The 18,733-nt window shown below is 38.1% G+C and overlaps 1 protein-coding gene across 1 annotated transcript in view; it reads left to right on the top strand.

Moving 5' to 3' along the window:
- Positions 1-18,733, top strand: part of LGR5 (leucine rich repeat containing G protein-coupled receptor 5) — a 92,542-nt gene that overhangs the window by 51,232 nt on the left and 22,577 nt on the right. The window contains exons 5-7 of the mRNA XM_026061762.1: positions 10,845-11,060; positions 13,915-13,986; positions 16,580-16,648. Coding sequence (XP_025917547.1) covers positions 10,845-11,060; positions 13,915-13,986; positions 16,580-16,648 — 357 coding nt within the window. The remainder of the gene's footprint in view (positions 1-10,844; positions 11,061-13,914; positions 13,987-16,579; positions 16,649-18,733) is intronic.

Genomic DNA, 18,733 nt, shown 5'->3' with positions numbered 1-18,733 from the left:
AGAGGATGTTTAATTATAGTCTGTGCTTCAGGCAGGTCTCCCTATTTATATTTCTTGACTGTGCCATGCTGACTCAGTCCACAAACTTCAGTTTTAACAGAACTGCTGCCAAAATTCCTAGACCAGGAGTGAGGATTGGCTGATTAGTAGTATGAATGAAATTATTTTGATGAGCTTCTGCCCTGTAACGTAAGAATGGTTGTACCAGGTCATGCTAAAAGCTGACCTAGCCCATTATCCAGTCTTGAACAGCAGATGCCTAAGAAAAAATAAAAGGTCAGGTAAAGAATATGATAATACTTCCTTGCTATCCTGTCCCAACTGCCAGAGATTTGCATTCAGCAACTCACTGAGCCCATAGTGTTTTCTTAGTTCTTGAAGGATTTTATTCTGTGAGTTTGAACAATTGCTTTCTGAGTCCATTTAACATCCATAATTTTTTGTGGCAGCATATCTGCTGATCAGCTAACTGGGCAGTGTGATAAAGCACCTCCTTTTATTTACTCTGAATTTTCCACCACGTTTGGTGACGCTTAAATGCAGTATCAGGAGAGTGTGTGAATACCTGTTCCTTGTTGATGTACTCCAGATTTTATAGACCTTTGTTATATCTCCATTAGTCATGTTTTTCAGTTACGGGCTGTTGAATTGTTTCATATGTGGGAGATATTCCTTTCTTCTGATCATTCTTGTCATTCTTCCCTGAACTTTTTTCCCCACTTCTCTTATATTGTATTTGAGACAATTCAAGGGGAAGATCAGACTTGCACAGAATATTGAAAGTGTTTGCATGCCATAGATGTGGTGCAATGATGCTTTTTTGTTCTCTTTCCTTTCCTATTAGCTCCACAAACTTAGTTTTGTTTTTAACCATTGCTGAACACTGAGCTGTTGTTTTCATACTTATTTATTATAACCTAAAGACGTCTTTCTGGCATGTTAATAGCTACTCAAGAGTTCCTCATATAAGGTTGGGATTGCCTTTTCCCCAGCTGCATCGCTTTGCGTTTATCTTCACTGGTATCCATCTGCCATGTTATTGCTTGGTCAATTCAGTATCATGAGTTCTTTCCGCAGCTCTTGCAGTTGACACTTTGCATCCACAAGATTGCTCTTGCTGTCTCAATGCAGGAAGCTATATATAGATTCTATTTCTGATTTATCCACAAATGTTCATTGTTGCCTGATATAATAAGGGCTAAATTTTCTAAAGTATCTGCTAATCTTGAATGTGCAGCATAAGATATCTAGATGATGGAAGACAGGCATGCAACTTCTTTGGAAGCAGGAAAATGCCAGCTGACTCTTCTCTGTGCTTTAGCTGGCCACCTTATACTTCCAAAGAATTATTTTGAAATGCAATTACTTTCCTAAAAAGTTCCAAGATCCTAATGTAGAAGTCATTAGATAAGTTCAAATATCTGTCACAAAAAAATGTTCCTACAGTATGTACTAATCAGCAGCCTCACAGGTAAAAGTCTGATGAAGACAAGGATACAGTGAGCATGGATACCAAACTATCCAGTCTGGTCAAAGTCGAGATATATCTATTGGTGGGAAGCATACTGTGTTGAACATGCTCTCTTCTTTGTTTGTATATAAAGGAGATCCACCAGATGGTTAACCTCTTTTAAATATGTTCAATTCAGCCAAAATCTTATGAACAGAATTAATGAAATGAATTGATTTCCAGCAAAATTGTCATTTGTGTGTAACTTATCACTACACACACACATATTATACAGTATTAACTCCCAGGTTTTTATGTCCTTCTTGAACAATAATTACCTCCTTTATACACAAAGTGTTCGTTGAAGTTCCTAAAGGTAAAAGAGCCCTAAGAATTAATTATCTTATAATTGTTATTTGGTCAGTGCCTTTTTTCTTTATTGACCAGACACAGACTGAAATATCTGAGCCATATACTTTTGAGGTTACAGTTCTTTCCTTTGATCTTTTAAAAAGTCATGAGAAAATGCTGGTCTAGTGACTATATTAGATTTTCTTTCTGCTAAACAAACAAAAAAATCTTGCTGAGATCACATCATTCTATACACATTCTGGACCAAAACACGATAAGCCAAGCAAACAAGAGTTCCTTTGTTGCTCTGAAAGAAACTGTTGAATTTTCAATACAGTTTCTAAACAAAATGACGGTCTCACTCATTCTTTGTTGTAAATATCTTTCCCTGAGGTGAGGAAGAAGCTGAAGAAGTAAACCGCAGTTTATGTAGTCTGTGTAAAGGACTGATATCCTGTGGCAGAATCAAAACAGAGGGAGAATAGTAATGGCCAGTAGAAACCTTTAAACAGCTGTGTAGCAGACCCAAGATAGAATGATAGGGGTTTGTACAGAAAAGCTACTATCAGTTGAAAGACGATCAGTGGCAAAAGAGACCTCTTTGAGGAAAAGAAAACTATTATTCTTTTGTTTGCTTAAACTAGGTTGTGCCTGTCAGATAAAGGTGTGCAGAGATTCAATTTCTTGTTTCATGCAGTCTAGCAATTTTCTGTTCACAAGGTGACTCTTGCATTGGTTTCTGATTTACAATAGGAATTATTTCTTGAAACCTTTGAAATAACGGGAGTCTTTTCAAGAGTGTAATTAAGAGGTTAAAAGCCTTCACAAAGGCACATTTTCTATAAGACAGCAAGTTCTTGTATTTATTATGTTTAACTATATAGCCTGACATGACTTGTGGAAGTCTCATTAACCCTTTTCCTCAAGCTAGAACAGTTGCAAAAAAAAAAAAAAAAGAAGAAAAGAAAACTGGTGACAGAACTCAAAACTCTCCCCTTTGTACTTTTCACCCAAGAAAGACAGTCATGTAGAGAGACAAGTTATACTAACTGCCTTGTTCCTTAATTAATATGAAGAGGATTGTGTTCAAATAATTTTTATATAAATACAATTGTGTGTGTGTATGTACACACACATACTGATTTTCCATGATTGCTTATAATACAAATTCATCACAAATTTTTGCACAAAAAGGTACTTCTGGATGATGTTCCTTCCTTATCCTTTAGGTCCAGGCTCAGTGATGACAGTCTAAGTATCGATATTGACAGACAGACTAGTTGATGTTAGATGGCCTGTGGTACATAGAGCAAGAAGAACTAATGTATTGCAAAGATGAGCAAAAGTTCCTTCCTCTTTCTAATCCAAGGTATAATACTGCTTGCATGCTGAATGGAGTGATATATATTCATAAATTTCTTAAGGCTTAGACTTTCTTAACACTTGAACTACCTTTAAAAATAGATCACTTTTCTTCAGGCAGCAGACGTTATTTAATGAGTACTATAACATGAGAAATGGGCACAAAAATTAAACTAACCAAAAAAAGCCAAGGATTTGTTCATTTCATCTTAAGCAGCAGGAATTTGTGAGGAAAACCTGAATCCTGCTGCCTTCAAGCAAACAAAGGACTGTATGTTTTTATGTAACTGAAACAAAAATAAGACTAAACAATATTAAAATCTTCTCCAATTCTATAAAAATCTTTGTAGTTCACTAGTCAACAATGGTGACATGCTGCTTGGACAATGATTGTGTGCGACTCGGATTCCCTTTATGGCAGGAGGATTTAAGGAAATAACCAGAACAAGTTGGTTTTTGAGATGTGGTTATCTCCAATGTCTTTAACATATTATATGGGCTATAGTTTTCCTTTGAAATCTAATATAAATACAAATTATCAGGATTACTGGCCCTAACAATGGAAATGATATTTATTTCTGTTAAGCCAAAGAGAGGAAAACATGTTCTCAAGTACCATGACTGAAAGTGACCAACATATAATCACTGATGTGTTGCAAGTTAGATCTTGGCAGCAGGGTTTGAAGTGTCACTTGAATGCTGTCTTCCCTATCACGTCCACCTTCAGCAAATGTATTTCTTTAGAACTGACTATAAGCAGATGGTCTGTGGGTTTTAGGTTTCCCAAGCTCCAGTATCTCCATTCTTGCACACTGCTGTTTAAATCAAGAAGGCTTTTAATGATTTTGAATAGACCTGTATAGTCCAGTAACTTTTTAGATGCGTGTATTAACTTATTTTTCAAATATAGTTATTCATTAACAGCTTGCTTTCTGGCCAACTCTTTTCACTAAATTTATGTATTTGTTTAAATAGATACCTTTTTTTCCTGTGGTGTAATTCTCTTGTCACATCTTTGCCAATTCTGGTACATAAATGATGTCATTATAATTTAAGTATTTTGTTTTTGAACAAGAAGGATTTGTCAAAACAGGCAATGACATGTCAATTATTTTTTTAAAAAGTTTGTTCCCTGAAAGTGTTAACACCAATAATTTTTTATTACTAGGAACTGATAAGTTTGCAGATCTCCATTTGTGAATGTTACTAAACAAAGGAGGAAAGTGTAATTAACATTGCTGATGGAGAAGCAAACCTTCTGCCCTTCTTTTATTGCACTGTTGTAATACAACACTTTGCAGTGAATACTACAGATGAAACTTCACTCCCGGTTTGTTTTCTTGTTTAGGCATCATTGTTAATGAGCAGCTTTTACTGTTGCTTTGTCAGACACAGAAATACCAAGAACAAGAACACATCAAGTAGTATGTCACTGTCCATACCCAACCAGTCCTCGAGGACATTTAAAAGCAAGCATTATTTACAGAAATACACATCACCTGCTTTCATTCTTGTAAAATTTGAGAGGACTTTTACTTTAATAATAGAAAACAGGGTAGAATACAAGATAGCCCCTCTTCCAAAGAACTGGAAAGAGTTGATAAGCCATCTTTTCTCCCTTGAAACCTGCAAAATTTGATTTAGTATAGCAAATGAATTTGACTTTACAGGTAAGAAGATATGAAAATAGTGCCAATGAAATTTGTTTCACATTGCCTAACAGAATTTTTAAAACACTAAAATTTTCTTTTTAAGATATTTTGGTATCATGTGGACCACGTGAAGGTGACACAGGGTTTTACATAAAAGGTTACCTGGAAATAGTCTAGGACATTCTTAGTCATTGCCTGGATGGAACAGGTCAGAAAATGGAATTTTCATCTCCTTCTCTTTATCCCTCCAAATATTTGACGTTTCAAGAGAAGTTTCCATTCTGAATCAGAACAAAGAATTGAAGGTTTCCATGGAACAAACTTCCAAAATGCTTCCAATCCAGTCTTAAAATAAAAAAGGCTTTTGTCAGAAATGTTAACTTTAAACTATTTTTTTTTTTGCAGTTTGATGCTTGTGCTAATAATCCTGATTTTTACTTAAAAATCAACACTTTCCTGTGAAGGCAAAATTACTTTGAAATCACGTTGTCCCAAGAAAATTGTTTTTCATGAAGAGAAGAGCTTTAGCTAAAAGAAAAGAGCTTTAGCTGTGGTTTTCCACTGTACACCCTATGATAATGAAGCCTGCAGAAGGCAATATCATTCTTAGGAAACCCAGTATCTCAACAGTTACCCACAAACTCCCTGAGGAGGAATTTCCCACAGTTTAAATAAAGGTTGTGTGTACCCATGCTTGCATCAGTACACATATGCAAAGATGTCTCAAAACTCAGTATTGCAGTCTCCTTACTTTATTGCATGTCTTGTCCTTTTGAGCTATTAGAGCCCTGGGGCACAATAGACACCAGAAGAGGGGCTGAAACATGGAGCACTAGTACAGTGTTGGACCACCCCTCTCAGTTTCAGCTGCTTTTCTAGCTTCACAGGCAGCTGGGAGGAAGACAAGGTGCAAGGGTCCCTAAGCTCTCTCTGCCACCATTTCACTTGGGTGCAATCCCTCGTTGAACCCGCTGCAGGGTCAGATTGTTCTCAAAGTGGGGTGCAAATAGACTGATCTATCAGCAATTCCAGGCCGCTGAGTGATGTTCTGTTTCATCCAGGAAAAGCTAAGAGGCATCTGACTTTTCTATCTTCTGACCAGTTTCATAAGAGTTAAAATTCTTATCATGTCTACAAGAGACAGACAAATTTCTCAACGTTGGAACCACACAGCAAAAATCTTCCTGCCTGGCTGAGCCCCACCTGGATATGTATACCGCATGCGGGAGGAGGAGCAGCTACCCTGGGAACGGTAAACAAGGAGGGGGCTGACCCTCTGTTTCAGAGGAGATCCTCTAAGGCACTGTAAAATGACACACTGTTGCTACAGCCAGTCCAGCAAAGCAAACAGTACTTAGGAGCACTCCCAGGCACCGGCCGTGACCGTCCGTAGTGCTGCACTGTCAGCAGGGTCCCTGGCACGCTTTTGCCCCATGCCAACTGATGTTTACCTGAACTGTTCCCCAGGGTCATTTGGCAGTTTGCATGCTCCTGGGACCCTTCCAAGGGAGCCATCTGCACACAGCCACCTTGTTAGGGAGGCTAGGAGAGGTCACTAGTGCAGTGTGGGCCACTCTGAGCCACCTGGCCACAGGACCTGGGAGTGCTCTAGGCACACATAATGCACAAGGTTAGGCACAGACTGTGTAGGGTATTCAGCCAGAGTCCCAGGATAACCCAGCAACTCCTGCTGGCCCCGCTTTTTCCCATCTTTGGGGATTCAGAGTGCCCAGTGTCAGAGCTGATCTTAGTATGAAAATAGCATTGCAACAGGCTGTTTGTGCTTTATACAATGACACTGTCATTTGGGTAGTATCCCAGGCCTCTGTCTCAAATGCAGGTTTATCAGAATACCTGAACCGCACATTTGGATGTGAAGAGAAACACTAAGGAGTGAAACTCTGAGCTGCAGAGACCTCCCAGTCATGTAAAGCTAAATAGTGGGACAGGAAAAGATGCTCCAAAACTGTGACCTTTTTCTTATTTCTTCTGGTCTCACTATGCTGCACAGGGTTCTTTGTATCAATCCTATACAGGCCCATACAAGGGCAGAGCTGAAAGTGAGATGTGGGAACTGCTGTGCTGGTCTGTTGTAATTATGCTTTTACAATAGTCCTAGCATTTTCCCCTGTGGAGTGAAGGGGATATCCTGCTAAAGGGCCATGCTTGAAAACCAAACTCACAATAGCCAGCTATATTTTCGTTACATCCGCTTTTCAGAGCCAATTTTGATGTCACTGTTGCCATTCCTTAAATTGGGCTTTAGCCCAGTTCATATAAACAAGCTGCTGAGAGCTGGTCTGTGGAGGGACTACCACAAGCTAGCAAAAACGGTGGGGCTGAGCATGATGACCCCATCCTCTCTCTTATACCATCCCCAGAGAGGTCCCACCCCCAACCACTTTTTGTCATTGCCCCAGACCTTGCAGCAAGCAGCTTGTCTACTGCTCCTCACATAGCAGAACCAGGTCAGGAAAGGAGGAAGGTAGGAAGGTCTCTTCTCTGCTGTGCTTGAAATCAGTCCTCATGTGCTCTCGCTTGTTTGCCTCCCCTGCCTATTATGGATAGCCCCTTTTCCTTTGGTTTTACCTGTCCTATTTTAAACTTATATGTGAGAAGAAACATTTTATCTTTGACTTTTTTATGCATCTTTGTGGCTTATTTCCATTCCATTCCCTTTGTAGTATCTTTTCAGGGTCCTTCCTTGCAAGAAGAGGCAACTCATGCAATAGATATCTAGTTCAGAGATGTCAAGAGATCATCTGTTCTGACTGTCTCTTGCACACAACAGGCCACAGCCACCTTCCAGAGGCCACAGCAAACGTGAAAACCAAAATAAAAGTTTTATCAGCTTCAACAACAACCTACCACAGGAAAAGAGCAGGAGAGACAAAGGCCATCACACTTCACTCAGTCCCTGCAATGTTTCAAGTGATTCAGTAGGTTAAAACACAGATGATGCTAGCAAATAGACTGTACCAAGTGTTTCAGGGGAATGCTCCAACAATCTCTGTCAGGCTGACTTCAGAGAAATTTGCCTCCTGATCCCGCATCTAGCATTTGATTTAACCTTGAATGCATGAGCAAGACGCACCCACAAGACATTAAGGAATTTCGTGATCAGTAGATACATCCAGGTTGTAGCTGGGCTTGCTCTTGATAGGAAGACTCAGAAAAAGGAAAAAACATATATTCCCTTAGAAGCCAGATTATTCATACATCAGGGAGGAAAGCATTTTTGTTGGGCCCTACAGAAAAACAGTGGCTTAAAACTATCAGTTCATACTGAATTGATCAAAACAAATATGAATCAAATCTTTTTCAAACATCTACCTTCACCTGTTTCAGAGTACCAATAAATTAGTCATCTTCAAAATTCTATATGAATAATATCTTTGCATAATTTATAATGCATATGGTCATAACATTCACAATATGTCACAGGAAGCAAGAGTGGGATACAGTCCACATGGCTCAAGCATTTACTTTGAAAGGTTTGGACATTTTAAGTGAGCTCATGATGAATTTCATACTGGCTGTCTTACTTATATGCTGCCTATCAGAGGAGATCAAGCATTTCTGTTCTAAATTGGCTCTCTCTGGAATATAATAGCAGCTTTCAAACTCCCCACATGTTATCTATATATTTTAAATTATAAATAGGGTCATGTTTGTTAGTTAATGGGTTTAGTTCTTAAAGTGCCAAAACTTTGATCAACGTGTAAAACAATTGGCTGAAAATGATGATTTTGATCAATGTTTTTTACATCAGTGTACATTACCTACAATATGATAGGAAACATAATCACTACTGAAATTTTTAATCTGCAAGTAGGAAAATGGTACTTGGGAATTTTAAAAAGATTAGATAACAAAAGAACACTTGAGGCAGTACTTCTTAAGAGCACTTGTAGGGTATGTAATCCAGTTACAGAGCTTACAGCACAAATCATTGTAGTTTCTTGTTTTCTTACAAAGTTTATTTACACAATAATCCAGCTACCCAGAATCTCATTTATATTGCTGCAGTCCTATTTTTACTTCTATGTTGTATATTTTATTTATATAACCAGTGGTGGAAACTTAAGGTATAAACAAAATCGGTTCCTTAATTTGCTACTAAATATGGGTAAGGTAAAAATCCTGATTGCACTGAAGACAATAGAAGTATTGCCATTTTAGCCACTTAGATCACACATAGACAACTGGCTATTGGCTTCACTATGCAGCCAAGGAATATGTGAGTAACTAATCTGGAGTCAACAGAGAAGTCGAAGCTGCAGGCTCAGGCTTCATATGGAACAAGATGTTAACTGTAATATAGTAACACGTTTAGGCTGAATAAAGCCTCCATTCTTTAATCAGTGTAACTGTCAAACTAATGCAACTGTAACTTCTTAGTTTACATACCAGCGTCACACAGGGAAGAAATTTACTTCTAACCAAACACAAAGAAACCTCATCTACTCATTCAAATTATACCTTATTTGAAAACACAGGCATAGCATGGTTGTTGCCTGGGGAATAGAGGAGGTACAGCATGAGTATTTCTAAACATTTCCAGCCTCACCCATTTGTTGACAGACCCTTGAGTTATTTTGGAAGCTCTGTCTCTGCTGCCTGCCATGTCAGTTATTATATTGAAAATTTAATTGTACAAGGACTTTGACACTGAACTTTATAAATTTGTTCCAACTGACCTTGTCTCAGTTACTTGCCAGTCTGGCACGGAGCCTTAGCATTCGTTATTTGTTCTCATGCAGTAGGTAGAAGCAACGTGGAGCAGGAGATAGAATGGACCTGACATTTTACATGACTGTAAATGAAAAAGCAGCTTTAAATAAAGAGATTATTATGCCCGCCACAAAGTGTATTACATTTCTCTCAAACAGACTGAATTTAGGTTGTACAGAGTTACTTTGTACCCTGGGTGTGTCTGTTTGTTCTGTAGTGTTTTCAAACTTCTATTTAAATTTGTTTTTATTTCCCCATTCACTTAATTACTCCTCTCTGCAGACATCTTCAACAGAAGTTCTAGAGAATGGCTTTTATGTTACAAAGTACAAGTCACTGCAACACATTAGAAGCAAAAAAAGAATATCAGAGTTCAGATCACTATCTTGATGTTTCATGAAGTTTCAGAAATCTGAAGCACACTTTTAAATGTTTCCCTGAAAACATCACAATGGGGAAAAAAAAGAGCAAAAGTAAAAGTCAGTGAAAATATGACATATGTTTACTGCCTGTTTAAAACCTCATATCTGCAAAAGGATCAGTAGATTTACTCTTTATTTACACAAGTGTAAGAGCAAGACATCACCTGCAGAATCTCGAGAAGAGCAGTACAGTGTGCAGTTGAGCTCCCTCTGTTGGCTCTACAGCAACTGAAGTGTATTTAATAACTTATTTTTCAAAATAAATATGTTTGCAACACTGATCTCTATTTAAAAAACTTTTTTCTCTGCTACTAAAAAATATTAATTTCAGTGCTCATTGGAATCGTTGGAATAACCAGTATTTAACAAGAGATAAGATGGTAAAAAAGACTCAGGAATGAGTTATATTTTTGGCTTTTAAAATGAGTACATAGGGTATGGAAAGCCAAATCACCTTTCAACTCCATGACTCAGTGATTTACAGATTCTGAAAGAGAATCTCTTACTGTGTTTCTTATACCTTTTTTTATTCCATACTTTCACATGATTGGCAGAAGGAAAAAATTCATGCCCAGTCCACAGAGAAGCTCTGTTCAAAAATGATCAGCCTGTACTTTCAGTGAATTGGTGGCTCCAATGGGGAGCTCGCTGCAGTGAGCCAGCTGACCAGAAGAATTATGAACACAATACGAGGTCTCAGGGATTAGGTTGCAGACAAGACTGAAATGCAGAATCTCCAGGAAATGAGAAACGGACATGGCAGCCCATGTCCTTCCTTTGGGGTTGTGTCCTTAATGATAACTTCTTATAGCCATTGTGTGAATTCACTGTTCTTTTCTCAGAATCAATTTTTTCTATTTCTTTTTCTCCTAGGCGTCTGGATGCCAACCACATCAACTATGTGCCCCCCAACTGCTTCAGTGGTTTGGTCTCCCTCAGACACCTGTGGCTAGATGATAATTCTTTGACAGAAATTCCTGTCCAAGCTTTTAGAAGTTTACCAGCACTACAAGCAATGACACTGGCACTGAATAAAATTCATCACATACCAGACTATGCTTTTGGAAACCTGTCTAGTTTGGTAGTTTTGTAAGTTTTATTGATTGCATTTTAGCCACAATCTTTGACTTCTTTGCAAGGCTTTGGCCTCTTTGTGATAAATTACTTTAACATGCAACATTTAATTTAGACTTTGCTTGAGACAACCTTTAACAATTAAATATTCCCCTAGTCCCTCCCCCATTGGCAAATGATGGGTGAATACCCACATTAGTTAAATGTCATTTTATCTTACAATGTTAATATTAAATTTATATTTTGGGGCTATAAATCTAAAGCATCCCCTTTATTTTTGCACTAAGTTTAATGATATTCCTTTACCAAGAGCTAAATACCAGCGAAAGAGATTTGTAACAAAAGAGATTGTTACAGAAGATGTTCTTTTCAAATACAAATTTGTTTTTCTGCAGCGTTTTACATGTAGTAGAAAAAAAATTTAAAAAATCAATGATCTTGGAGAAAGATTTTTTTACAACTTCTTACAGCTAAACTAGTATTTTCCAAATTGCTTCTTTTGATCCAGCTTAAAAGTTTCCATCTCCAGTAAAGAACTACGTAAGAGAATTGAAAGATCACCGTATCGGGTCGGCAAAACAAACAGGAGTAGAAGAATTGTATGTCCTTTAAGACTCTAAGGCAGTATGTAGTGAATGAGGGAAGATTAGAAAAAGGAAATGAACTGAAAAGCTTTCTGGGTGACTTGAAAAGAATTTTGAACAGTATAAATGTATGTATTTCCCCTCATAGAAAGTATATGTAGTTTTGTATTTTGATATGTTCACATGCCAATATTGCTAAAGAAAACAGATGCAAAACTCACACCAGAATCTGGAGGGAATACTATGGAACACGGATTCAATTTTTTTATCTTCTGGGAATGTACCAAGAGGAAAAAGTTTCTAGACTGTCTAAAGAAGCTGAGGAGGAGAACTGAGGGAGAGAAGTTACTTCAGGATACCTCGGAAAATGGTAGCATTACTAAAGAGAGAATAATATAGTCAAGATTTACAAGCTGTCTGAAACTATAGCGTGTAAAAGACTTAGCATATTTTAGCATACTCCAACATAAGAATCTGATCCCAGTGTAAGCAGTGTACCTGGCACACTTCAGGGTTCTTTACTGAAAGTTATAATCACCATCTGTGCCTAGTGCTTAATATGAACGTTGTATAGGGCACAAAAAATAGGGGGTAACGGCTTTGTAGTGCCACACAGTTTTGCCTTCTGTTTATATGAAGTAAACTGAACTTCAGCATTAGCAATCTCCCACAGGTTAAAGTCTTTGAAGAAGGGGACGGACTTGTCATTTGATTGAGCTTCTAGACTTAGTAATGCTGAAGATGGACAAAGTCTTGAAAGTCATTCTGTAGATGCCTACCAGAAATACAGTGATATGAGGGCAGTTAAGAAATCCAGGAGAAAATCACTTCTTTTGATGCCCTAATTGTCTCTGCTCAGGCTCCCGTTTTTAGATCAACCCTGCATATTTCTGGTCTTCTGGTCTTTTATTTTATTAATAGATTTATTAATAATTAAATCATTCCTCATTATCTGCAACTTCTGATATTTCTGGCTCACCAAAATCTTTATGTGTGGTTCTGCTCCAATAGGAGTAGGATTGAAGCTATAGTCATTAAAGATCCAAACATAATTGGAATTTGCAGACAAACTCTTTATACTAACTAGAGCATGAAAGGTCAGTGTAGTAGCTAAAAAAAAGAAGAAGAGGAAAAAGAAGAAGAATTTGATTAGGTTTCTTCCTAGGAAAGGAAAAAAAAAATGTTTGCATTTTTCACATTTTTCTTCAGAATCTCTGACTTTTATGGACTGCCCCAAAGCAAGTAGACTCAATTTCTGTAGGTTCTGCAGGACATTCAGAGAGTTTGTGATCTTTAAAATTATTTTCAGAGCAGAATGAAGTGTTGAAAGATTTGTGCCTGGCAGCTCCCTATTCACAGCCCCTCTTTTCTTTTAAAGTGCTACTCCCATAGTTTCCCTCCACTATGGGGGTGGAGTGTCAAGAATAAAATGAAAGAAAAGTCTGCTGGGAAAAAAGCATCCTTTTTAAAAAAACACCCCGAAGTTGCTCCAAGTTCTATCCACTCACATTAATGAGCTGCACACGGAATGTTTTTTTTTTTCTGTGTCAATCTAAAAAACTTAGAAATAAGCAGCATTCCGAGCCACAGCATGGAAGTCCCAAACTTTCATGTGGGAAAGTTTGATCAAAATATAACATATCTTGTAAGAGCATAAAATTACTTTCAATTGCTGAACATTTGAAAAAGTAGCTGTGGATTTTTATTGTTTCAAAGGAATACAAGTTACAGCATGTGTAAGATCAATTAGTTTACTCATCTCATTGAAGTTACAGCTTTTTGTCCTATGATTTGCATCGTCTTCTTTCATTCTGCAAGCCTAATGTTTGTTTCCTCTCTGCTTTATTATCCGTCTCCTCACCTGCTCCAGTTCTGTGCCATCCCCTCTAACATCCTCTGAATATACATCTTCCAAACACACCTCACATCACCACACAGTTTTTAAGGCAACCGTGTTAATTAATCACCAATGAGAATATATCTAGAGTTTCACAGTACATAATACGCGAACCCCAACCTACCAGGATATACACTTTTTAAACAATCTAGGTGGTTTTAAAAATCCCTTCTATGAAACCAAATCGAAGCCTGCATGGGTGGGGAGATACCAGGAGGAAAGGCAGGGAGAAGGTGCCTCCTATACATGCTCTTGCAAAAGCATGACTTGCATATAATCAGTGCATGCTTGAAAATAAGTTTCTTTTGATTTAACCATCAAAATGTTTTGCTTAAGTCCACTGTGTGCAACGTGCTTTCCTGACTGTGTGCTTAATGTTCCCCTGCAGACATCTCCATAACAATAGAATCTACTCCCTGGGAAAGAAATGCTTTGATGGGCTCCACAGCCTAGAGACTTTGTGAGTTGACCTCTTATTTGTTTCTCTTTTTTTTCCCCCAGTGTTTCCATTAATATTCTGAAAGAATAAAAATAGCCTAAAAGCTAAATCTGTTTTTTGGGTTGCCTGATTGCTACAAGATCTAAGTGATCATTCACAATGAACATATATAACAAATCCTATTTTTGACCATAAAATTAGTTTGTCTTTTTAATAAGCATTGTCAATTAATAAATGGTTTAAAGGACATTTGAAAACTGTACCAGGCATTGAAAAAGAAGTGGCTATTCATGAACAGTTATGCTTGCCTAGGTTAGTATTATTTGTCTTGTTTAATCAGCAAAGCTAATAACTATATTGGGAAATTGTCAGAATGAAAAGCTTTAACATTAATAAACTGTGTTGCTGAGGGGTGGGTTATAAAATCAGATGGTTTGATGTTTTTTATCGCTGTAAAAAGCGAATGTGCCAGGTGTGTTTTAGAAGGGGGGAAAAGGAATACTTTAGTTGTATCCAAGCTTTTGTCTTTAAAGGGCTCCATTAAAGAATGACGCTGGCAAAGATTGAAATTGCCTCAAGTTTTCACCATAATTCTGTTCAGATCACTTCAAATTTTCTTGCGTTTTCTAACAAAAGTTAATTCTACAGAAGAACGCCAAACAAGAAAGCAGTGCTGCTATATTGTGCAAAGGATTTTGCTACAGTTAGATGAATAAAGATGTTGCCCACTAGAGTAGACCCCAGAATCCCAAAATGCTATAGGGCAGTAAAACCTTGCATATCCTTTCCCCTGCCACCTGCTGTATCACCACCAGTTGAACGCTCTCTAAGCATCTTAGAGATTTTACCCAACCAGGAGAGAGGCTAAAATGGTGCTGACCCATTATGAGGAGCAAATACATAAAGTATCGAACAAGGGTAATGCTAATCTAAACCTAATGATTTGCTTTCTCATCCACAGAAGCACTTAGTACCCACTTTCATGCTTCACTAAGATCAGAAAGCAAGAAGTTTGGGACTTTTTTTTTTATCACTAGTTTTGATTGCATTCATCCCTTAGCATTGCATTGCAATGTTACAATTTTGACTTTTAGCCTGCTGTGAATTGAAAGGAAGTCCCTCAGTGTAGCACCGGAAAGGGGAACGGGAAAGGGAGAAGGATAATGTAATAGTTTGTTTTGTGTTTTTAAATGAGATTCACATGGCATTTGGTCAAAAATGGGGAAGAACGAACAATGGAATAAGAAATTACAAGCCCAGTCCCAGCCACCTGGTATGAAAGAGATGAAAACATAGAGGACAGCCTTGCACCTGGACATAAGTGGAGGTGCAGCCACTTCACTGCAATAGGCCAATATAGCATTTGCATCAAGCACACTGACTGGCAACCCACACTGTATAGACCAGTTTCTAGGTAGTTTAAAGATAATCTAAGGAGATCACAGTGTAAATGATGGAAACCAGCTTTAGGGCCATTGGTTTGCATCAACACATAGGTCTGGAAAATGCATATCACTGGATGGCAAAACCAAACTGTACATTCCTGTAATCTCTTTTTATCAATGAGTAGGAGAAAGAAAGATTTACAAGCAGGAAGGAAAGCCTTGTTGAGTTCAGACAGCAGTTTCCTGCCTGCATTACTTCAGCCTGATACTGTTTCAATTTCAATCTGTTGTAAACTGTGATTTGCGTTTTGCCTATTCGAAAAGTCTCTTACTGAAGTTTATCAGACTGTATGCCTCAAAAAGCAGCGTCCAAGGAGCATCGCAGTAAACAGGCATATCTCAGTCTTAGTTTCAGGTGTCCTCTTATGGCTAAATGATGCATGTCACGCTAAGGACAGGAGTTTGCTTACAGTCTCTTCAACTTAACAGAATGAGGTCTAATTAGCATTGCAGCTTGAGCATTTCTTAAAGCAGAGGTCACTGGGCTAGTTAAAATACTATTTTTATGATTTGTATGGTTAGAAACTTTCTCCATGTGAATATTGTCAAAACTCACAGTTAACAATACTGTTAATGATAATGTTAAATTTACTGGATGTTTTGCCACTTGGTTGGGCCAGGGGAAGATATCCCCCAATCATTTTTACCCTCCCAATTCCAATATCTCATGTTTTTCCCACTTCATATTTCTTGGTCTCACAGACCATGAAAAGAAACATCAGAGAAAAAAATGAAGGATTAATACAACTAGACAGTGAATCAGAGGGAAATGAAACCTTTATAATGAGACATATCAGCCATGTAAAATTCAGTTCACCATACAAAGTTGTTGAATATTCTATTCATAAGGCAGATTTTCTTCCATTAATGCTTTCAAATATTGAAAAGGATAGAGAATTTACCAAGCAGATCCCTTACTAGTATCTGAATCCATTTATATTTTCTTCATTAAAAAGTAGCTAATGTATAATTAAAAATAGGACACATCAGAAAATAGGAATCATAATGTACCCTGAATGGAGTTTATTAGAAAACATTCATATGCTTTTGAGGATTTCCTGACTTTTGGCTTATGTATTTATTTAATGCATGGAAGATGATACTTTGTTACAAATGCCAACAATTCTATGTTATCCCTTAAAGACTGTATATAATCTATTTTTACACAGAGATTTAAATTACAACAGTCTGGACGAGTTCCCCACTGCTATCAGGACACTGACAAACCTAAAAGAATTGTAAGTACTGAGCTCATATTAAAAAGTAGGATGTTTTGTCTAGTGTGTGACTGATTTTTTTTTTTTAATGCTGGTGATTTTATCAGTTATCTGTAAAAACTGATGTCCTGGAAATAGCTAATAAACATGCCAACATGCATAAAGATAATTTTCAACATTTAGTTTAGAGCATTTAACTTCTGACAACTTTTACTTTTGTACTGAAATGCATTGTGCGGTGGATTTTTTTCAGGAATTTCATCCTTGGAATATACTACAGTAAATAATGAACACTATAATTCATTTTGAGTACCAAACATAGCAGTTGTTTGTTTCAGAATGTTCAAAATACCGCAATCTTCTAAGCTAAGAAAAAGCCATGGCTCTCCTATTAGCCCATCAGGTTTAAATTTCTTTTGCTTTCCTCCTCCCCCCCCCAACACTTTTAGCTTTAAATTAAAGCAGTTTCTTTCAAATATAAATAGTCCTTTGCAATGCTGTAAACCAAACACTTCTCAATACACAAACATAGTTTGCATAAAGTAAAACCAACACTGAAAAGTAACTAGCCAATTTTATTGTAAAAAGCAGCTGAATTTTAAAAGAACAGATGAAAATGAATGAGCTAGTTAGCAACAATGTATATGTTCCAGATTCTTTCCATTTGATTTATTTACCATGTTACTGGTAACATCAGTATAGATTTTAAAAAGCTAGGTAATCTTATAGTAATTGGACACAGTTGTGTGACTGTTGCATCAAAAACTGATCTTAAAGCCAGTTGAAGTAATTACCTGGGATTTTCTCCAAAGCAGGGAATCGCCAGGCAATGCTGACACCAGCTCAGCATCTCCAGTGCTGGCAAAGAGTGCGGCTCTGGAGAAGGGAAAGGGACTATGAGTTTCTCAGTCCAACTATTCTCAGCTGCCACAGAGTCCTCTGTGGGCTACAAATGATTGCCATGAAATCCAGAGGCCTCAAAGGATTGCCTTTTTGCTGACCTCAGGAGCCAGTAGCCAAACATGAATAACTCCAGGTTTGCAGTAAGTGCACGTTGTCCAGCCCAGCAAATTGCCTGATATGCTTGAGATTACTGGTCCCCTTAGGACCTCACCTCTAATCAGGACCTCACCTCAAACACTGTTGTTTCAGATAATTTCCTAGGTGCAAAAAATCTTTGGAGTATGAAATTGCAATCTGAAGTCCCAAATCAGGCACAGAATTTGACCATATGCTTCGGTGCTTTGTCTAGGCCGTGGATGCTGATCCTTAAAGCACGGGGTCTCTCCCGTGAGGTTCTGCATGCCCTTCAGTTCTGGCCTAGGTGAGAGCCCTGGACCATAGAGGTTTAACTCTTTGCAGGGCTATCTTAGTGAGGGTGTTCCCAAACAGGGCTTGTTTCTCTGTGAGAATTTGTGCCTGGGCTTGAAAGCACAGAGTATGGCCAGTTGTAAAGGGCTTGCAGACATCAAGGCAGCCAATCAGAGCTGGGGATCTGCTGGCAAGAGGCCAGGGAGTCAGTGCTGTATCTGTTTGATGCTAAGGAGCTCCATTGTCCCGGATGCTCTACTTCAGGGTCTCAGCTGTAAGAGTAGTTATCCCGCTAAAGTAAGTGGATATACTTATGACCCAAAGTTAATGCATAATAGTGTTTGCCAGACCAGATTTCAAAGATACCTACAGAAACATTTTTCCCAGTGTGGCCTTACTATAGGCTTTTTACCCAGGGGTGCAGACAGCACTTTTGTTCACTAAGTGAACAGACAAGATCAAAACCAGCTTCAGTTCAGACACCAGGTACCCACTGGGGTGCAGTGCCACAGGAAATGGGCACAGGAAACGGACCCTGTCCATGAGCTGCATCACTTCTGACCAGCTCAGTATTGCTCCATGCTCATTTGTGTAGAGGTGCACTGGAGTATGCTCTTGGCTGAGGATAGTGCTGCTCCCTCACTCAAACTGTAGTCAGAATGATGATGAAGGGCCAGATATTGCCCTGGGAAGTAGTCATGCCATTTCCTTAACTTTTCTGCCATGCAAGGAATCACATTCAGTACAGCCACACAAACAGTCTGTTTATTGGTTCTAGATGAAATGGTTCCTCAG

Source organism: Apteryx rowi, unplaced genomic scaffold, assembly GCF_003343035.1.
Source record: "Apteryx rowi isolate R43461 unplaced genomic scaffold, aptRow1 scaffold_185, whole genome shotgun sequence".
Classification (NCBI taxonomy): domain Eukaryota; kingdom Metazoa; phylum Chordata; class Aves; order Apterygiformes; family Apterygidae; genus Apteryx; species Apteryx rowi.
Note: the sequence above shows the minus strand (reverse complement) of the source record. Positions and strands in the feature narration are given on the sequence as shown.